The following is a 23,111-nucleotide window of genomic DNA, read 5'->3' as shown; positions in this document are numbered from 1 at the left end:
GTGATATGTGTATGCTAGTCAATATCTTTTCACTGTTTATTTTTTCAGTACTTTACATGAAAGTAGGCATATTATCTCTATAAAGTGCATTGCCCTGTATGAAATGTGCTCTGTTTTTATATGTCTTTGATCTATTGGTAAAGGATCACATATGTTACCTGTAGGCTATGGAAATCATTCCACACAAAAGAGCACACTTAATAAATGTCAAGCGATCTTAGTCGTCTTGGTTGAAAGATCCCATCTCTCTTAAACCCGCAAGAAAATGATCGGGAAACTGAGGTGCAGCTTTTGCTTGCTACCTCAAAGATTTGCCCAAGAGGCCTCAGAGACTTGCCTTTCCATGCCAATTTGACAGGGCTAGGTTAAAAGAAACTGTGTGGATCAAGAAAAGTCAGCAAATCAGCACAATCCCTGTGCTCCCCGGTATCAGCAACAACATAACATACTGGTCCACAATCTGTTTTTTATTTAATCAGCAGTCCACTTTGATTAGTGTCAGTTCGAATAAAATGGGATTGTAGAAGAGGCAGGTACTTGTTTAGTAGTGCAGCTGCTGAGAGGGTTTTGGCAGACGTTTCCCTTCTCCTTCTCTCATCATGAGCTTTTTTTGTCCATAACCACTGTGCAGACAGTGAAGTAGAGTATATCACACAGTGGGATCTACTTTGGTGCTCTGCCACATCTTTAATCATGATTATGCCACTCTGAAGACAGAAATAGGAGGAGAGTAAAGGCTTATTCAAGACCGCTTTAATGTTTAAAAGAGAATTTCTTTATAATGTGGATCATAGCTCTGTTCAGGTCACAGAGAATTCTTCTGTGTAATCAGTTTTAAAGGTTAGTAGAAAGTGCTGTATAACTCACAGTGAACGCAGTAGCTAGAAAAGCTAACATTACCATGCATGAGTTGTAAAGAATGCGCAAATAGAGCAGAAAATAGGGGGTGGCGAAATTTGTGTGTAGACAGAGACTCTTGATTCTTTTGCAACTGTTTCACCTGTGCATGGGCACAGAGTAATTTTCATACAGTGAATTCAAAGAATATAAAAAAATAAAATACTCAAAGACATAAATAACCAGCACTATTTTCATCAGTGATTAATCTGACAGTAACATTCATCATGGTCTTGCCGATGGTCAATAAAATGCCCACTGCAATTTAATCAAGGCCAAGGTGAAGTCTTATGTAAGAGACTTCAGATTGTTTCACAGTCATGACTTGCACTTAGATGTAGAATACATATAATGGTTTATAGAAGTTTCCACCTTACACTCGCATACAGATCAGAAAAATGTGAAAATGTATAAAATAATTATTAGTTACTGGATTTGAGATCTATACCTGCTGCCCTGTGCTTATGTGTGTGTGTGTGGATTTTACAGTTGTGAAAAATTCAGTACACTCCATGGAAATTATTCTTTTTTATAGAAGTTAAACTTTGATCATCTCTTAAGCTGCACATATTAACCTGTCAGGGTTTTCAGTCTTTTATGTCAGTGTCTGATGTTTTCAACTCAGTGAATGATATTTCAAAAGAAATAATATAACATTTCAAAAAACTTGTTCTGAAATATCAGAAAGTAGAGAAATAGAGAAATGCAATATGCATTCAAGAGGTTGATCCATAATATAATTTGTTGACGGAGTATCGTCATTAAACGGTGAACTTGATATCAAAGGAAAGCTCGCTTTGTTAACTGAGAGTAAATGTTAAATCTTATAAATATATAAACCTTTAGCTTTTTTTTTGCTGCTAACAAAACTATATTCTTGAAATTCCATAAGAAAATAAGCATAAATTAGTCTCTATTAAACTTTTTTTTAATGATAAAGACAACATTCCTCTTTGAACTTTGGGGATATCTACTGTTGGTTCCAATTGTACACAGTTGTACACGTTGGACTTTGTGTGTTCTATATGTTCTTTATTGTATCCATTTTCTAAACATCTTATCAGGGAACGACAGGGGCCTGAGTAATGGAAAAATGAGCTGGAAGGGAAAAATATTCCACATATTTTACATCTAAGTGAAAGATTCAAGTCTACGATTGTGGGAAAAATCAGAAGTCTTTAAATTGAAGACATGACCTTGGTGGGGATTTTTTTGACCATCTGATGATGAACCATGGACCAAGACCATGATAATTATTTTTTAGATAATAACTGATGAAAATAGCCCTGGAGATTTTTTGGTCATTTTCAGAATTTCATTAGGGAAGAGAAAACAGATAAGTTGCACAAAAAAGTAAGTACACCTCTACATTTTTTGGATCCATTAAAATTAACTTAGAGGGTTCAAACTAGATGCCAGTGACAACTTTTTGTTATTGAAGTGTGGTATGTTTTCATGCCAGCATCTAAAGAACTCTATGATTGTGGAATCTTGTGAGTCTGGAATGAAAGTCATCTAAAAGACTTGTCTTGAATTGGTTGCCCCAATGTATTCAGCCCAAAAGTACACTGTTTAATGTCTGTAAGATCACCAAAATGTCCTCAATATCTGCAGGTAATTCTCACAGCTGCTGGCTGGTTTGAAAGTGCATGTGTATACAGCCAGAAAGAGATTGCAGAAATTTGACCTGCATGGGAGGCATGCCAGGAAAAAAGCCTTTTATGATGAAAATGGTTTGGGGTTGAGTCACTGCCTCAGGAATTGGGCAGCTTGCAGTCATTGATTCAGCTTTGAATTCTGCATCAAATCAGAACATACTTAAAGATAACGTGAGACCACATATCCAAAGCTGTTGTCAGAAACAGTGGGCAATTATTCAAAAATGACTTTAAGAAATGATATCTGGTGAAGGGAACAATCCTAGCTTATGTATTAAATCTTTCCACAGATATTAAAAGTATTCATATTTAACAGCGGTTGCCTGGTTTGAGTTTTCATGGTGACTTTGCACCCTTTGCAAAGTCAGTTTCAGTTTCTTCCTTCTGGATGAAGGTTTCTGGTCCCAAAATGTTGAACAACAAGGTTTAAGAACAGCTTTGTTCAGCAGCCATCACACAGATGAATAAATTATAGCTTTGTTACTTTGTGGATTACATGATGCTCAAAACTATTATTAGTTTTTAGTATTTTGTACTACGCTTATCTGTTGTCTGTTGTGTCTGTATTGAGAGTGTGCATGTGAGGATCGATGATTTACAACTGCAAACCAGACCTACCTACGGGTACAAATAAAGTAACCTGAACCTTTTATTGGGAGATTACTGGAAAATTTCATTTTCTATGTGGTTGCGTTCATGTAAATACCCTCTATGTTTTGGTTCTGTATCTGATGCGATGCCTTTCCAAAACTTTCAGTAAAGCCAGCAGTGTCCATACTTTTTCAGCCTTTGTAGGTCTGCAGAAGTTTTACTGTGTCCTTTTTTATGTCCTAAGCAAGTGCAGTGCTAGAAGGGAGTGTTGACATGGAATTTCAACAAGAAGCCACCCTGGAAAAATGTGCAGGCAGTCATTTTGGCACAGAGGGTATGTAGGGAATGAGACTGAATCACTCGGCCATTTGTAATACGTGTCGTGCTGAGTGGGGAGGGATATGAGAAGCTAAAAGGCATGAAAGACACAGGTGGGAATAGCTCTGTTTTACAGGTGGCTTTCACAAAACATGTACTAATATATATTTTTTGAAAATCCTGAGCCATAATCTACTTACTTTGTAGTTGTATCCCAGTCTGGGTTTTATGGGACAGATACAATGATTTCAAATATGTCGCTTTTTTCAGTTTAATTCTGGTTATTCAGTATTCATTGGAAGTTGTCAGCTTTGCCTTGAGAGTATTAAAATTCTACCTGTCCAAAGTGTTATAATGGGTAATCCTGCCACAGTCAGGTCATCTAGCATTAACATTTGTGACACTGAGGCAGGGAACTGTGGAAAAAATGATATAGACAACAAGCTGGTGAAACACATCAGGTTAATCCCCTTTTGCAGTCGTTCACTGTAGCAACAAGTAACTGGAAAAGCTTAGCTATGAAACCAGAAAGTATTTTTTATTTATTTGTCATTGTTGTTACTTATATTATTCCAACTGTAGTGCACATGGGTTAGGCTGAAGCATGTTAAAATATGATGACTTAAATGAACAAAGCCTTTACCTGTTGGCTTCTTGCTTTTGCCAGACAGAGTTAGATTCAACCCTTGTTGTTTCAGCCAGATAAACCCATTTTGTAAAGCTTTTATTGCACTTGTAGTAATGTAACAAGTTGTCTCTAATTTGAGTAACACTCTTCTTCTCTACCTGACTGTGCTCCATGTGTTTGGTAGGGTTTTACTCAGTGAGTGTAAACAGTTATACCAGGAAACATCAAGCTAATTTACTAATATGAGAGCAGTTTGAAGCGGTCTGACACAAGCGTGTTGATGTCATGAAATATTGCACTTGCGTGGTCGATATGTAATCTTATTTTGTTGCCAAGATAATTGCTGGGTGGCAAAAAGATGTGATCATAATGACTGCCTGGACTTAGGTAAATGAGTAATTTGAGCTAAATACTGAGGCCTACTTACTGTTACATGGTAATTAAAGTAAATGCAATGTTTAAGATTTTCTCCATCTCTTTGTGCAAGCATCTTAAAATTGCCATTTAGCACAGAAATGTCTGAGAATTGTTGAATCCATAGAACATTTCCTTTGCTGGTGTGAGAAAATCTGTATTTTTCATTTTTTATTGGTTTTCTTTACATGGAATAGTGTGATAAATTCCCTTCTTCTGTTGTATTTGGGGTTTATTGAATATAATGTCCATTAATTAGCCGTTGCAGACTGCGGAGCTGCTGTTGGCGGTCATCAGTTAAAGATATTGACAAAAAGCTATCTTGGACAGTCGATTACCACGGGTAGTTTGGAGTTGTTTTGAAATAATTGGAAGGTAAGTAATCAGAACGTATCTGAGAGCATTGTCACTGGCAAAATATCACCGTGTCTGTCACTGAGCTGAAGCCCAGTGGAGCCACAAAACCTTAATAAGTCTATATATCATCAATTATGAAGCGATTACAAACAAGCAGGTGTTGAACCTCGGGAGCAGAAGTGGGAAGATGGGAAACTGAAATAAAGGGATCTAATTAAATGGCCATTGGCTTCACCAGTCTGTTAGTCACTGCAGTGATGTTCAGGATTTGCAGGCATATTACATTTAGGTCTGTTAAATACTGTTTTCACGCTATTGTGCACAAAAATAATATAAAAATACCAATATTAAAGCTTTAATCACAACCAAACAAAGTATTTGTTAATTTTACTTTGTTATAGACAGACACATGGTCAGAAGATAGACACTTAAAGTGCAAAAGATCATTGCGTTGAAAATTGCATTTCAAAGCTCATGTCATTGTTTATGGATGTATTTTCTATTGAATGCAACATCAAAGTACATGGTTTTGGTTCTTCATTTCCCAGTTTCTTTGTTGTGTGTATTTTTCTGCTTTACTTATTAACTAAAGGTGACTCAGTTACATTTTCAATACAATACCAGTAATAGCAGTAAACGGTTTTTAGCAGCCTTAACTTTATATAGAATAAGATTCCAGAATCAGAGTAAGGAAATTAATTCGTTTTGTACAGCACCTGTTTTTCACCAAGGTATAACAAAAAGGTTCACTAGTTGTAATGGTTGAAATCTATGTGAAGAGATATACAGACACAATACTTAAAAACAGAGTTGTTCAGTCATCTTTCAGTTGGATCAGACACTACTCAACCCAAGAAACGGAAAACTTCCAGAGAAGAAAACAGGGGACTGGAACACACTGATTAATTTAAAACCTTTAATTGTGTGATGGAAATGTTTTTACACTTTGCCTTCATCAGCGTCAACGTACACAAAGCCATGCAGCAAACAATTATAATCAAGCTAGAGCGGGTGTGCACTTGTCACTGGATATTTGGTTGAACAGGGTTTCAAAGGCTTGGAGTTTCACAGTCAGTCTCAAGTGGAAAACCCCAAGACAATGTCATAAATAAAAAACACCTTTCTGACTTATATTTACAATGATAACAGTCGAAATGTAAACATACATCAATTGTGGAAAATTAGAAGAAACGGGACAAATTAAAATTTTTGATTTCTGCAGAGCCGCGAGGGTGTTTTTGTTTTCTTTTTCCCAGAACGTCTTCAGTGTACTGTTCACCAAGGTTCAGGAACTGCATAGGTGACTTTGATGGTTTCTCTCTTCAGTTTATGCACTTTAAGATGCCCTTAAAAGTAATTTTCTATAACGGTCTACCACAAAAGATGCAGCTCATCAGTGAGTTAGCATGATGGATTACAGATTCAGAAAACTGTTGAAGGGCAACTTTTAAATGGAGTTATATTTTCATATTAAAAACTGAGTGACTGGTAGTCACACAATAAAGAACTGTCTCGATGCGTGCTCAATCATCCAGGTAAGGAAATCTCAGAAAGTTGATTCGTGAAGTCACTTGGATGAGCGACAAAATGTTTCCCATTGAAAACGCTACGTCCAGATGAACAGAATCAACATTTTGGGACAGTAAAGTCTATTTGTTGCTTGGTGTAATTCCCAAAAATATAAACTATAGGATTAAAAATTGTTATCCTCATTACCAGACTCATCTTACATCAACCACAAAGTGCATAGTGCATATAGCAATGTACAGCTGTGCAGAAAAGAAAGTCAGTGTTCATATTAGCCTACTTTAAAAAATCTCCACTTTTCAGACTATAGCCGCATGTATAATTCACATCCTTCTACCTGTTTTGCTGTAGCCCAGAGCAAATTCCCACAACTCCTCAGTTGGAGATGCCTAATCCATTTATATCTCTATTTAAACATGCATAATATAATTTGCACCCTAGATCTATGCTGATAAGTGATCTCAGTTGTCCAAGAGATATTTCTAATAACATCATTTACACTATCTCCCAACAGCTGGGCTCTGATATGTGCAGTGCATATGAATGACATTCATTGTCCAGGAAACCATTTTCTTAAAGGTGCTCTAGTTCTAACTTATGAACAGCTCCCAGGAGAGATATTGTCTTGGCTGTTATTGAATGAAAGGTGGATAGTGATTTTAACAATTGGGGCACTTTTGCTCTATTTTACAGTACGGAGATTATGACCCTGCTGTTCACAAGCCTGGCTTCTTGGCTGAGGAGGAACTGCTGCCAAAGAGGGTGAGTGATGGCCATTTACCGGCTGTGACAGAGAGGCTGATATTGTAACCGTTCACAAAAGCATAGCTGATATTGTTTTCACCTCGTGAGGCGGTGTGCGTGTGCGATCATGGCAAAATGTGGTCCTGGAGACACTTGATGTAGCAATGTATGTTTCTATGAATAGATGTTGTTAAATCAATAGGATTACAACAATTACAGTAATTTAAGGCTTTACAGGTGAGTAGTTGATCTCAAAATGAAGGCCAATTTACAGATAAGTGAACTGAAGTATCTGGTGTGATAGTTTACTCTCGATTGACATATTTGTTATATTATTGCATTATTAGCATTTTCCATCCATCCACCTTCTTCTGGTTATCCGAGGTCGGGTCACGTGGCCATTTTAATATGTGTTATATCCTCTGTATTTAAATCTGTTCCTCTCCATTTCAGGTGATTAACTTGTACCAGATGACTCCAGAAATGTGGGAGGAAAGGATCACAGCATGTTATGCGGAGCACAGGGGTAGGACTAGGTAAAAGCTGCCGCACTGAACTGGACTGCTGTGAAGTTCCACAGTCATCAGCACTATTTAAGTTTTGAGTTCACACGGGATGTGCCTAAAACTTGATACTGCAAGAAATGTTTTATGTAAAACTGGACTTGGCTTACATTGAAATGCAAAAAGGATTTCATAGCAGTTGTCTCTGAACTGAGGTTTTTTTGTATTTCAGCAGCATTACTAGATGGACTATTAAAAAATTCCATTAAATTAAAATTATTATTAATATTAATATTAAAAAGTCCATTAACTTATGAATTTACATCATTTAAGTGTAGCTAAACACCCTCTACATTCATAGGAAGCAAAATGAATGCAGCTATTTTAAGAGTAAATACTGCACTGTATATAGGTATTGCATTGCCCTAATTGCTGTAGTGAACCTAAAATGACAGGAGAATGAAAATCTATTTTTGTGCCATTGCACTTTGCTCCACCGCTAAACTGAGCTAAGCTGAAAATGATTAGGGAGCAAGTGTGAGGGATGTGGAGTGTCTTACAACTCTGTGGGTGGTGAGTTCAATGCTGGACAGTGATTTCTAAAAGCCATAAACCTCAGCACTTGGAAAAGTAATAACTGAGTCACTGGTACTGATCAATAACCCTCTCAACCCAATCAGTGGGAGGGAAGCTGGTGGTCCTCACCCAGCACGATGTCGTCCTGGAGACCCTTGCTATAGCCGGAACTCCCACTAAAGCAATTGCTTTGGTTGATTTGGCATGTATTTCTATTTCTTTAAAAACTCAGTACAGCCGTGAAGTTAGTGCATAAACACATCAAAGCAATTGACATGTTATGTGCTTCTACATGTTTTTCCATAAATCAAGCTCTCCCATATTATTTTTTCAGATCCTCAGTGTCCAACCTAGTTAAAATTTGTTTACTTGGCATAATTCTCTCTTTCCTGTTAAAACTTTGATGAAGCTTAAATCATCAATTTCCCAACCACCCATATCATGCAGCACACTATTAAAAGTTTAGGGCTAAGTCTGTCCTAATTTTTGCTCAGCCATCAAAGTATGCTAATGTTCTTTTTTTTTTTTTTTTTTGCTAAGTTGACCCTGACTTGCTAACAGCACTGTAGAAAGAAAGGGAGAAGAGTTTTGTGCATTTGTTTTCTCTCCTGCCGTATTTAGAGTCTTGGAGGCATCGGAATAAGTCTCGTTTGCCATCAAGCATGACCTCTTAAGCCTGTTAGGGAATTATAGTTGTGTTTTGTGTCAGCACTGTGGTTATGTTTTCACCCTCGCAAGAGCTGCGTGGCAGAGTTTTTATAGATCACACAAACACGACAGATGCCACACACGAAAGCAGAAGAAACAAGGTCTGATCTCCTGTTTCACTCTACTTCTGCACCTCCTCTCCTCCCACCCTCTGTCTTTCTCTTCTCTTTCCTCTAGATCCCTCTCAATCGTTTTCTCTCTTTTTGTCTTTGAACTAGGGATGAAGCTGAGATGGAGTATTTAAAAATAGCTCAGGACCTGGACATGTATGGCGTGAATTACTTTTTAATCAGGGTGAGTCAATGCTGCTTCGCTCCATCATCGCAAAAGCAGGTGATATAAGGGATTTGGAGGTGTGTCAGTTTCACCATGTTGCTATTAATTAAAGAATAGCCTGACTTAACTGATTGCCTTTTGATTCTATTAGTTATATTTTAAGAAATAGGTATATTTTAGGTTAAATATAGTGCTATTTAGCTCTGTATTTTCTAGGTGAGTCATCACAAAAACAACCCTGTAACACAAAGTAATCCACTGGTGGTGGCTATGGCCTTTATCAGTGTGTTCACTAAAAGCCAAGACATTTTGAAGTATCAACAAAAAGTAAAACCCGACTTAAGTAAATAGTTTTCAAGCATTCCTTTTCAGATTAACAAACACAGACTGCATATATACACCTAGCAATTGGCATTGTTTATCACAAATCTAGCAAAAAGTTTTGGCAAGCAGGAGCATCACAAAGCCACTACTGTTTAATGCAGGTACAAATAAATGGTGGCCGGAAGGGTGGTTTCACAGCTGCTTGCCAGTGGCCCTGAACAGCTGGGTAATAAAAAAGCTTTGTTTATTCTGCTGATATGCTTCAGAATAAAAAGGGAACAGATCTTCTCCTGGGAGTAGATGCCCTGGGGCTGCACATATACGAGCCAGACAACAAGCTGACACCCAAGTGCTCCTTTCCTTGGAATGAGATTCGCAATATCTCATACAGCGACAAAGAGGTGGGGAAATCTGCAGTTTAACGTCTTGATATATATTATTTGGACAAAAGAGAAGGTAATTGAAGTCATGGGAGTATAGGAGTGAGAGCTACCACTGTTCAGTGTCGGTTTTCAATCTTTTAATGAATTATGTTAAGCTTACGTTATCTAAGTTTATAATTGATAATACATTACAATAAAAAACATCAGTTAAAATAGGAGAAAAAAAATAATTCCCTGTTGTGTTTCTATGGATTCCAAAGAAACTGTCTTACAGAACAGGTGTGTTTTTTTTATTTTGTCATTTGACGATACATAATTATTATTGATGTTTGATAATACATCTTCTTGTTTCTTCAATGTTTAGTTTACAATCAAACCTCTGGATAAGAAAGCCAACGTTTTCAAGTTCAACTCTTCACGGCTAAGAGTCAACAAGCTGGTGAGTTGAGCTGAGATTCAAGTTGTTTTGACCATGATTAGTAAGTACTGCTTTTCATCAAAACACTTGAGTAGGCTGAAAAACATAAAGACAAATACTAGTAGTTAGTGGGAAATTAGAGTTTTGTAAACCATTTCTGTTATGTAGATCCTCCAGCTATGCATTGGGAACCACGACCTGTTTATGCGCCGGCGGCGGGTGGACTCGCTTGAAGTACAGCAGATGAAGGCTCAGGCCAGAGAAGAGAGGGCAAGAAAACAGGTACCGGTAATAGAAAAGCACAGAAACAGAAGAATGGGTTGAACTTGTTTCCAAATTTCTAGTCAAATACAAACACAAATTTGAACCTGATTTCTCTCTAATAAAAATGGCGTGGTCACACCATGTCATCACATAGTTTTTGCTGCTTTGGTGTATTTCAGTAAAGCTTTGTCACATTGTCTTTTTGTGCATCATCTTTTCCACTTCAGTTACCTTTCCACCTTTATGTTAACAGATCTTTTTTTTAATCTGTCTTCTTACCCGTTTCCATTTTTCCCCCACCATGTAATCTTATGTTTTACCACACTGCTAAATATATATATATGTATAATTCAGGTAGAAAGACAACGTCTGCAAAGGGAGAAACAGCTGCGGGAGGAGGCGGAGAGAGCCAGGGACGAATTGAAAAGGAGACTAATTCAGCTGCAGGATGAAGCTCACATGGCCAATGAGGCACTGGTAAGATTGAGTTGGTTCGATCGTTCTGGAGTTTACCATTGTGTTGATGGCTGTGACACATGCAGTATATGCCAGATTTAAAACAAAATAATTTTCTCTCAACATCAACAATATCTACAGATAATTTCCTCCGAGTGTACATGCATGTACCTCCCGTTACAGTTTTTTCTTGGACATATCTTCTCTCTGTTTTTAACTTATCTTGTCCTCTATCTGTGTGTGTTTGCCCTTTCGTCCTGCGCTTCCTTCTTCTCTCCAGCTGCGTTCGGAGCAGACGGCGGACCTGCTGGCTGAAAAGGCCCAGATCGCAGAGGAGGAGGCCAAGCTGCTGGCCCAGAAAGCCGCCGAGGCTGAGACAGAGATGCAGCGTATCAAAGTGACTGCCATCCGTGGCCAGGAAGAGCGGCGACTCATGGAACAGAAGATGCTGGAGGCAAAGATGGTAGCCCTCAAGATGGCCGAGGAGTCCGAAAGGAGGTGGGGAGAAGAAGAAGGAGGACTGGGTGGATAAATGTAGAGTGTGTCCTGCTGTGGAGACTATACAGTGTATTTGTTTAGCTTTGTGGCTTTGGCTCAATAAGCAGCATTTCACTCAAATCCTCTCTCTTTGTATCCACATCAGACATTTGCACACAGTACATAATTTTCAGATATAAATAACTTATTCCCACATCTCACTAACTTCCCAAGAGTTGTTTTTCCTTATTGCCAGCTGCAACAGCAAGGATTGTATTGTTGTCACTTTGCAAGCCTGTTTGTCTGTGGTTGTGTGTGTGTGTGTGTGTGTGTGTGTGTGTGCACGTGCATATGGTGTATATGTCATTATAGTAAACAGTAAACAGTGTTCCTTGAGGCACCTGTTGTGTCGCAGAAACAACCAAAAGGGCGGTTTTGAGTGCTTTGTTAGGTTTTTATATGCCTGTCTGTTTGTGGAAAGAAATGATCAAGATCATGGCTACACTAATTTGCATTCACAGTCATAAATCCTTTTTTAAAATTTCTAGTTGGAATAACAATGAAGTCCTGAGTGGCCCAGGAGCACATCAAAAAATAAGAACTTAAAACTTGTTTAAAATTTTAATTTCAAAGGCATTTTTTTTCTGCACTGCAGCTTGAGTCACTCTGTTGCACTACTTTGGTCTGAGGCACGTCATCTGAACTAGAAGCACTAATATTTGTGCTAGTTAACGGATAGTAGCAATACCAGGTGATGGTGGTAGTCCCTGTCAAAGAGTCTCTTTTATAACACCGTAGTACTTGTAAGTTCTACAATACTAAAAGTGTATTTTTTGATCTGGGTTTATCTCTTCCTTGCAAAGCAATTTTGACATTTTCTTTTTTAAACTTCCTGAAGTAGATAAAATCAATCAAGTACACCGTGCGCTCTTGACTTTTCTTATTTCGGTAGCAGTCAGATGGATATAAAGAGAGTGGGACTTGACTGAGTGGTTTTATAAAACTTAATAGATGCCGATCAATTCATTTCCATACAAAAACAATATACATACTAAGAATATCACTTTACAGCCTCTACTTCACAGTTTATTAGGCAATCATTTCAAATGGATACCATTAACCACTTCTCAGTAACTGGAATTTTTGGATGAGCACTTTTCTGCAACAGAGAAAATTTAAACCTGTGGTACTCAACATGTAAATGACTCTGTCCACTCAAACCCTCGAGGCACGTAGCTCCCCCACAACTGCTGAATGTTCAGGAACACAATCAAAAGAAATGTAATCTCTCGCATGTAACACTTTTATATCTTTGTGCGGATACTCGATGGTGAAATAATGGAGTCGGGAATGATTGTCTTCTGGGGTCATACATCAATCATCTACGTAATAACAAAGTGACATTCCAGGTTCACTGAGTACCAATGTACCAATTATGTAAGATAATTTTTGGATTTAGTTTAGATAATTCTGTTTCCTTGGAAGGACTGGGAGGTGAACGAAAGAATAAAGTATCAATCTCTCTGTCTGTTTATACCTCAGGGCCAAGGAGGCTGAGCAGCTGAAACAGGACCTGCTGGAAGCCAGGGATTCTGAGCGCAGAGCAAAAAACAAGCTGCTGGAGATTACCAGCAAGGCTGTCTATGTGGTAACTGACCCAAGGCACACACACAGGCTTGATCTTCACATATTCTTCAAACGCATAGGTAGATAACGTAATTCATGCAGTACATAGTATCTGAAAAGGTCAGATATGAGTGTTCACGATCAAACAGGGAGGCTGAAACTATTCACAATCTGTTTTCAGAAATACATCAGTAAGCCAATAATCAAGTAAAATGACCATATATTTTCTCATATTACCGAATCAGTTATACCATTTTACCTTTTGATCTGTGTACAGAGGATCAGAAAAGATAAAAGATATGCCCTTCATGACATCCTAAAGCACAAAATGATGTCACAAACCCCAACACACTTTTCCTACATGCATGCAAAACCAAAAAAAGCAGCATAATCATACATTATTGAGAATTTAAAGGAATGTCTGCTTAAAAATAACCAATACACCATTCATTGCATCTCTGTGTTTATAAAGATCACTCTAAATGTAATATACTTTTTTGTAATTTATATTTCTAAAGATTATGTTTCCTCCATAGTTCTTTGATATACTTTATGTATAATTTCCTAAAAGATTATCCATAAAAAATAACAAGTGACACAGAGAGAAAATATCTTCTGTGGAAAACCATCAACAAATGGTGGTGCAGGTGCACATGCAGTGTAGTTTCACAGAATGATAATGTATCCCCATCTGGAAAATTGTGTGTTGTGGGTCTTAAATATGACATGAGCATATAGGGTTACCAGTTTTATCTGGACTCCTTAAAACACACATGTTCACACACTGACACATGCAATTGTTTTCATACAAAGCCAAACAGAACAGGAGATACTTGCAAAAGACCAGGCACCACATCAGGCAGCCTACACAAGGGCTTTCAACATGTTAAAAACCCACACATTCCACATTCATTAGCCTGTGCGCACACACACACACACACACACACACACACACACACACACACACACACACACACACACACACACACACACACACACACACACATTGAGATACTGGTGATTGATATAATATGAATGAGGATCCTAAAGAAATATATAAAGACATACTAGTGCACTTACACATTACACAATTTACATTTTGGTGTATTAGGTTGTGACATATGCATTTCAAAAAATTTAATCAAACCCTAAAAGCACATTTTTATCAGCTCATGTGCCCTTCTTCACTTTGTCTGTTACTATTGTGTCCTTGTGTCATATTTTCACACATTGTTGCTCATACACTCTGCAAAAACCACATATTTTTATTCTGTCTTGCTCGCTTTTGTTTCTCTTTCTATCATTTTTATGTCTGAAAGTAATGCCTTTTTTCCCCTATTTGTAATTTAAGATTACTGTCACTTCATAAACCTCTACCTCATTGTTTTTTTTTTTCCAATCCTAGTCCCCAGGACTGGCACCTGACAGCATGCCTCAAGATGTCAGCTTCAGTAGAGAAAACCTCAGTTTTGACTTTAAAGATACTGACATGAAACGTCTATCCATGGAGATCGAGAAGGAGAAGTAAGTAGCCAATTCTGTGCTGATCCTACTTATTATTTTGACTTAAAACTGCACCTTCTCACTTTCTGGTTGTGTGGCTCCACCTATTTGCAGTTGTCATTGGAAGGAATTAATCAGTTGAAAAGAAATACATATTTTAAGTGCTTTTGAATAACCTCAGAATATGCTTGAGAAAGATTTAAATTGGTCCAGGAGCACCATCATTTTAAATATGCACATTTTAATTCAGGGCTCTGGTGAATATTTGACCCCTCAGCATTAACTACAGTTGTTCTGCTGCCCGTATTTGGCCATTTTATTTCAGTAGTTCTTGTAGGTCACTGTTTGCAGACAGGAAAAAGTACATTTTGACAAGTGTGACCCTGACTGTACGGTTGGGTAAATTACCTGGGTCTTAGTTGTCATCTAATTGGGTAATTAGTTTTTTTTTTTTTTCCAAAGAGTAGGATTGCAGGGCAGCAGCTAGCTGGTAATTTTTCACAAAACCAGAAAACTGCAGCGGAGTTGAGAGACACATGCTGTAAAATAGCTGATTGATTTTTGTTGTTTTTCATTTAAGTATTTCTGGTAGCTAAAATAATAATTAAAAAAACAAACACTTGTATACATGTAAAAGTGAAATATTTGAACAACAGGGTGAGAGTAATGTACTAAAAAAATTATTACAGTGTAAATTCAGGTTTTTACGAATGTGTTTCTCTCTAAAATAGCAATTCAGGTCAGTGAGAGGCAACTGATTTATCCAGAAGAGAACTGCATTATGATGAACTTGTCCACTGTACAAACCTGAAACCTATGTGTAATAGCTGACCTGTACGATGTGTAGAGCACAAAAAATTAGTTACAGTCAAATGACAGGTCATCGATTTATTAATGGAGATACTTTTAATGTGCCTCATGCAGAAATGCATGTGCTGCTCTTATTTTTTCTGCAGGAATAGTGGGTCTCTGGGTACGTAGTAATTTAATCTTACACACTAACTCAGGTCCCATTAATATCTGCGTTTTGATAGACATTTCAATATGGTATTAAATTGCCCTGATAGAAGTAAAAAAAAAAAAAAAAGAAAGAAAGAAAGAAAATGAAGGAAGAAGAGAAGAAAATGAGAATGTACATGAAGTCAGGATGTGTGTGAACTACTTTGCAAAACCCATGCAGAGATTTTTTTGTGTTCCAATGTCTGTGTAGAAATGTGTCTAAAAGCTAAAACACTGAAGAATGTAAACACGCATGCATGTATACTTTTTGTATCGGGGGGTTCTCCTCCCTCCCTCTGACATTACATGTTAAGTTCAGTTCAGTTCTGCTCTGTTTCATTAAAATACCAGTGTTATTGATTGGAACAGAAATACAGAAATGTACAATTTCTAGGAAACAATGTGTTGCAAATCTTATTCATGTAATGCATAATTCATTTAAATAAGTTGCTCCACAAATGTTGCATTCTGAAAAGTAAACTCATGTAAATACATATGCACAAAAATTCTCCTTTCCACACATCTCAGTTCTTTAGTAAGTACAGACAGTAGCATTTTAACAATGGTACACACTGCTAGTAAGTCTGGTTTGTTGTGCCTGATGCGTGTGTTTTCAGCAGTTTCACCATTACTATAGTGTGCTAAAGTAGCAAGTGATAAAAATTATTTATTACATTTTTCCAGCTCATTTTCCCCCTCTGCATTCACACGCATACCCAGCTCCACTTGATTAAAATTTCTCCACATTGTTGCCAACTTTATTACAATAAGAAGAGATCATTTAAAATGACTGAACATGATTTATTGAAGAAGAGAGTTTGAGTTTCTATTTGACTATTAGACTTCAATGAAGCTACATAGCAGAGCAGAGTGTGGCAATGGTAGGAAGTAGGACAGGACCCCCCGGAGTCCACATGTTTATGGTGGCAGAGATGAAGCAGGTGGAAGCCGAGATGGGAAGGACGTGGGTTGCAGGAAAGAGAGTCGGAGAGTTAGAATGACAGAGGAGCAGTGAGGTTTAAAGCACACAGAACACAAGCTGATTGGCTGACAGGAAGAAAGAAGAATAAAAATTGGTGATAGAAATGAGCGATGATGACAAAATTCAGTTTGAAAGTGTGGGAAAGAGGAAGTCATGGACAGGATAGACTAGCAGCACAGACTCCCAAGAATGCAGGCAAATGTGGGAATACAGATCTTCCTTATTGAACTTGCACATAAGCTTCTTTTAGTGATTTTTTTCAAAGCGCCCATTTTTTAATGCCCAAAAAGTTACACACTTTTTTCTCCCAGCAGCACATTCAGCTCATCACTTGGCAGCAGAATGAGCTGCACATGCAAACGTACTAGATCTTTGAAGATATAATAATTTTTAAATGCGAATATAGCTGAAATCAAAGGTTAGCTATTGCCTTTAGCTTATCTACGTAGCGATGTTGTCAGATTACATCACAGTGGGAAAATAAGGATTTTATCAAAACATCAACTTGGTCAACAGTCACTGTTTCATGCTCATTCTATTGTCTGATACCAGAAACTGAAAATTATGTGATGAAAACAGCCTTCTTGGGTATTATATGCAAGGACAGAAGGACAGCTGACACAGTGATGTCATGGATATGCTAATTACCGCGAGATGTCACTGTGGCAGGCTTTAGCTACTTCCTACAGACTGCTGGCAGTACATTTTCAAATGGAAAAGGACATTCTGTCTTTATCTTTAGTTAAACAGAATTTATATCAAAACTTGAATCCACATATTCTGTCTTTTTGTACGATGTCATATTATAGTGTTATACCGCTTTTAAAGCCAAACTTTTAATGTGTCCTTTGGCCTATTTGATATGAAATCATATGGTGTAATTCTGGACTTAATTTAACCTTATTGTCACTGTGTTTATTCTTAATGACCATGGAAATAATGGCTGTTTCTCAACTGGCAATTTGTTCATGCATAGGGTTGAGTACATGGAGAAGAGCAAGCACCTGCAGGAACAGCTGAATGAGCTGAAGACGGAAATTGAAAGTCTGAAGCTGAAAGAGAGGGAGACTTCTCTAGACATCATTCACAATCAGAACACAGAACAGGGGACCAGCAAGCACAGTAACTTTAAAAAGGTAACTCCCAGCTCAGCTGCCACATAAACATACACAGTCCTTAAAAAATAAGATGTTTCCCAGTAACCTTGGCTTGTCTGTCCATATTTGTGTTCACACAGAAATAGTTTTCAATAGGCCTTCAGATCCAAAACAGAAATCTGATTACCTCTGCTGTTTACCTCGAGGTTATATATTGGAAAAACGAATAATCAGATATTACACTACATAAATAAACACCCACACATCTGACAAAAAAAACCATCTTTCTGAATTTTGAAAGTAAAATTTCAAGATGTCAGTGGGTGCATGGGCACTAGCAGTGCAGTTGCAGAGGAGAAGAGATAAGAAAGTGTGAGTAAAGCTGTCTCAGCAGCTACTACTATTTCAAGCTAATCTGACTTTAGTTTTAGGGGGAGGCAAACTGCTACTGATGCCAGGTACATGTGATCATTATTTTAATTAAAAACAGCAAATCTTGAAGCATAAAGTGGTTCTGGAAGTGAAGCAAATGCATTGGATATTTTTCTCATGGTTAATGAATATAAATGAGCACTAAAACATCTAATGAAGTGAGAAACATCACTACATTTACAGTTATTTAAGCCATTCAACTGCTATCCAATGAGCTTACATGAGCCACATTTACAGTATTATGAAGTTTAAATAAACTCTGAATACTTCCTGGATGGCCCCCTCCTATTGTAGCGACAACAACTGTATATAAAAGATGGACTTAGCAACCAGGTCTAAAAAAATAAAGCTGTTGTTTCTAGTAGCAGGGCAACGACTATATGTGCAAAAACAAGTATTCATGAATTTATGGTCTCAGTCACTCAAGTCTTATTGAGCCATTTTGTAAATTATGGTGCTCATTTGAGTCAAAAAGAAGGTTAAAGCAGGGTAAGCTACAGGGGTTATGTTTGTGATTGACAGGCAGCCATGAGCATGCAGTGCGATGTATTTCCAAATCATATATACCTGTTGCTGTGACACATCTGGTTCCAAAGACAAAAAATGCACCAGATAAAGAGGTCAGCTCAAGGCTTCACGTTGGAACAACAGGTGACGTCACAGTAGCCTACTTGTGTCCATCTTTTAGGTACAGTCTTTGTGAAAATCTGTGCGTTTGCATTCATCTTATAGCAACTCCATTAGTATTAGCGATTTCATCTCACCCAGTCTCTGGTTTAGTAATGATATAAAAACAGTAGATGTGACAGGCTCTTGGCCTGTGGGATATTTCATAATTGATTGGTCAAAGTCAGCAGCATTGTTATAAAAAGATTATATTTCCGCTGTCCTCTGATGAACTGGCAGATTAGACTTGTTCTCCTTTATCCTACCACTCCAGTATCTCTCTAATTTAAATAAAAGTATCAAATAAAAATTTGGGTTGTTCACAGCACATTGTGTAACAAAAGAGCCCAACCTCCTTCGTTTTGTCTCTGAGTGTAAAATACGCTTGTTAGGGGGAGCACTAATTGATTTTTGCTTGGTGATTAGTCATTTGGATTGATGGGGGCACCTCTGACATGCAAGTGGAAAAGGAGCTGAGTTAAAAGTGTTGCTTTAATTGAACCAGAGGCGTTGGCATTTATCTTGTTAGTGAGGGAAGGGGCCAGGCCTCGTGGCATTGCAGGGGGAAGGGAAAAGAAATCAAGAGTGAGGAAGCTAAGTCAGCTTTGCTAAAAGAGGTGAGAAGTTTAGGGAAGGCGGGGGGGCGCACTAAAAAGGAAGAGGAGTTTGAAGGAGGCTGAGTCACGGATAAGTTCCAAGAATGCACTGTGAAGTTAGTGACCAGGGTGTGGTTGGGGTGAGGAGGAGACGGTGGGAAAAGAAGAGCAGAGGGAATGTGGAACGAAGCACAGATCACTGAGCCCAAAGCATCAGGACCAGCTGCAACCCCGGGCAAAGTTTTCTCCTCCCAGACTCACTCTCCCCCTTTGGATGATTAATGAACGTTCCTTTGACACGGCACAGTGCCTTTGCACTTCATCCAGGCCACAGTTTCTGTTTTGTTAGCACCAGGGCTTACAGAGAGCTCATTCTCTGTAAAGAAGTCTCAATACAAGAGCTTTAGAGATTCTGTGTGAAGTTTAAGAGAGGCAGTGCTTTTTTTATGCTATATGTGGCAGTCCATTCAGACCGTATGAAGTGGCAGACAAAGGAGGTTAGCTATTGTACAAAAGCATTTCTTTTCTGGAAATATCTTGCTGCTGTGTCTTTCATAGCACTAATACCTGGAACATCGAGGAAAGAGTTTTTGCTCTTTCTAAAGTGGAGTTTGTGACCAGTGTGGAGAAAAATGCTCGAGAGTTAGATACAGATAAGCATGCGGTCAGACTTTAACACACACAAATATAGCTCAGGCTTTCTGTCAGCAGGGACACTAGAAGGTGATCAGTAAACATAACACTGCTAATCCATCCCTTCCCACACATTATCTGTTTGGATTTGCTTAAGTCCCTCAATCAGCACATTCCCCAGAAAAAACTGGATTTCCTGAACTGTCCTCCTTCATCCCCCGTGTAATATTGACTTTGGCAGTCGGTTTAATTCCCTTTGCCCTGCAGATGTTAAAAAGAGAAACTAGTTTGCCCAGCCAATTTGCCTTGGTGCGGTCTTATGCAGTATTAGATAAGTCAACGGTTAGCTTCACCTGAATGGTTAAAGCACAGCCAGTGACCCGAATTAATCCATCACCAGCTCATTTAAACCTGGAGAGAAAGACAATTAACAGTTTTTTCTCTGACTGGCATTGATCTCCCACTTCTCTCCTCATCTGTTTGATTGTCTGTAGCAGAGAGCTGGAAAACCTGCAAAGTTGTGTTGTACCCTGATTGAGTTGTAAACCTTAATAGAGGCAGATTTTCTTTCAGTTTCTGGATATTATAATCTATGTAGGGTGTATCAACAACATTGCATGCCTTTACACCATCAGAGATTCATTACAATCAGAATAACCTTCGGGGTATATTTGCAGTAAACACGCCAAAGAATCTCCAATTATCCTCTTCTTGTGATCATTTAGTCTTTTGATTAGTCAAGGGAAACAAGTCAGATTATGTGTTTGGCTTTTCTAGTGTCTAATTAAAAGTGCTTCATCAGAGAAATAATTGGATTACACATGCATGTGTGTACATTCAGAATTACAGCTACCTGCTAACCAATTTTTTGTCAAATCACATTTCTTATTGTGTCAGTATGTATAAGCATGCTGACCATCTGCACGCTGCACTCTTTTTATGGTGTCTTGGTTGAAAGTCAGGGTCTTGCACACACTGTGTGTATTGGGAATAGACAGAAGGATTAGATCAGGCAAAAAGGCTAAGGGAAAGGCCAGGCGATGACTTTCATGATCAGAATCTCCAATAAAGATTTCTGTCTTTTTACTTATTTTGATTGCTTGCCAGAATACTCCTCCTCTTGTGTTTATTTTTACCCCTCATATAAAACCTCACCACACCTTTGTTATTGATTCTTACACAGCTTACACTACAGAGCACCAAGTCCAGGGTTGCCTTCTTTGAGGAACTTTAAACAACAGAGCTGCAGAGATGAGGATGAACAACTGCCAAGAACCTCTTCTATATGCACTCCTGGTCAGTTGAAAAGACAGATCACCCTGCAAGGCTTTATGGTTTTCTTCCTCCTAAAAAACACTGTGGACAAAAAGACAAAACAAAAAAATGCCCACTGCCTTAATCTGCACCAAATCTTCGTGCCTTGCGTATGCACAAACAAGAATGCATGCCTGTTCCTGCACTAAATCTTAAATTCATTCTTAAAATGAGTGCTTGTTTACAGTGAGAGTGTGTTTCATACAGCACAAGCTCCAGGAATGTTTTGAAGTGAACTTGTGTGTGGGATTTGTTATTGTCAGAGAATAAGCATTGACAGTGAAAAAGGGAGTGAAACTGCACTGTTCCTTTTCGACTCTGAGTCTGATGTGGTTATATTTGTGGTGCTTAAATTGGTTATTATATCTTGCCCAGCTCTGTATTGTCCGATTGCAGAGCTGTTTCACAATTCAAGAAGAAATTAACGTGAACAGATCTGAGCAAGAGAGGTGATGATTACATATCGATCCCACTTTGAAGCAAATGTTTAATATTTAGTGTTGTAAACAACAACTGATCTTAAACTTCCCGCTGCTTCAACACTGACCATTTGTTATAGTCAACTTTACTGATAATCCCAATGGATTCCGCCGTTGAAATTGAATGTTTGACCATTAAATACTGGTCATTTAGGGAGCCATTTTAATTTTATTGTTTGTGGTTTCTTTTTCTCAACACTAAAATGTATCTTTATAACCAGGAATTTGCCTTAGCTGTGTTGTGTGAGCAGTGTTTGTCTCAGAAAGCATGTCCATGTGTTAATCATGAGGCCTTAATACCTACATATATGTATTGTATACATAGAGATGTCACGCTACATATCTCTAGCTGCCTTGCGCATATAGTTATTGTGTCCTTACATAATGCACCGGGTGCACTGTGTTATACTCTTGAAAATGAGGAAATGGTCATTTTTACTAGGTGGTTCTTGGAATTTAAACTGGATCAAGGAAGTGTAATACCTTAGATGTGAGCTTTTGTCACATCTGAGATCCATCTCAGCTTTTTTATTGTATTTTCTGTTTTTAGTTTTTTTTGTTTTTACTTTTTTGTGACCACAACCACTTTTTTAAAAACATAAATTAGCATCTATTTTGAATTAATGTGTCTTTTTGAATTAATGTGTTCTTTCCCACTGAAAGCAATTTATTCTGGAGAATTATAATGTGATATATATATATATATATATATATATATATATATATATATATATATATATATATATATATATATATATATATATATATATATATATACCTTCTGACTGCATTTAGCAAGGATAATAAGCAGTATTTAATGAAACTGTGGGTAAAGTTACAGTATCTATTTTACGTATCCATACATTTTCATAAAAACATGAGATTTGTAAGTTTTGCATATCAAATAAAAGTATATCAGGTATGATTTTTGTGTGTGTTGTGAATTTCTTTTCACATCAAACGACTTTTTCTTATTATGGCAGACTTTGATGAATGTCAGCTTTGATATGGCTGGTGCACCCAGATGATTTTCACTTAACCCAAAAAGACATTCAATTACACCTTTAAAAAATCAAGTGTTATGTAAGCGCCCTCCATCCTGTGCCAGATCACATACTTTGCTTCCTTGAGTGACAAGGTGCTTGCGTATGTGTGTTTGTATGCCTATGGATGTGTGGGAGAGCGCCATGTGATGCATGGCCCCTGCAGTCATTTTCATGCCTCTGTGTGTTGTGTGTCACCGCATTAACCCTTAAATGTATGTT

General features: G+C 37.8%; 1 protein-coding gene across 2 annotated transcripts in view; it reads left to right on the top strand.

The window, feature by feature from the left end:
* nf2a (NF2, moesin-ezrin-radixin like (MERLIN) tumor suppressor a) overlaps window positions 1-22,771 on the top strand; it is a 31,705-nt gene extending 8,934 nt beyond the window's left edge. The window contains exons 5-16 of one of the 2 annotated variants that reach the window (XM_004566710.3): window positions 7,084-7,152; window positions 7,588-7,670; window positions 9,140-9,215; window positions 9,788-9,922; window positions 10,269-10,343; window positions 10,491-10,604; window positions 10,941-11,063; window positions 11,323-11,540; window positions 13,062-13,167; window positions 14,551-14,669; window positions 17,606-17,765; window positions 21,237-21,439. In XM_004566710.3, the coding sequence (XP_004566767.1) occupies window positions 7,084-7,152; window positions 7,588-7,670; window positions 9,140-9,215; window positions 9,788-9,922; window positions 10,269-10,343; window positions 10,491-10,604; window positions 10,941-11,063; window positions 11,323-11,540; window positions 13,062-13,167; window positions 14,551-14,669; window positions 17,606-17,765; window positions 21,237-21,287 (1,329 nt within the window). In that variant the 3' untranslated portion in view covers window positions 21,288-21,439. Of the gene's footprint in view, window positions 1-7,083; window positions 7,153-7,587; window positions 7,671-9,139; window positions 9,216-9,787; window positions 9,923-10,268; window positions 10,344-10,490; window positions 10,605-10,940; window positions 11,064-11,322; window positions 11,541-13,061; window positions 13,168-14,550; window positions 14,670-17,605; window positions 17,766-21,236 lie in introns of both variants that reach the window. The other variant, XM_076891117.1, reaches the window with a different exon arrangement.
* Window positions 22,772-23,111: the final 340 nt, after the last annotated feature.

This window comes from Maylandia zebra, linkage group LG12 (assembly GCF_041146795.1).
Source record: "Maylandia zebra isolate NMK-2024a linkage group LG12, Mzebra_GT3a, whole genome shotgun sequence".
Taxonomy (NCBI): domain Eukaryota; kingdom Metazoa; phylum Chordata; class Actinopteri; order Cichliformes; family Cichlidae; genus Maylandia; species Maylandia zebra.
The sequence above is the reverse complement of the archived record's forward strand: the minus strand, read 5'-3'. Positions and strand labels throughout refer to the sequence as shown.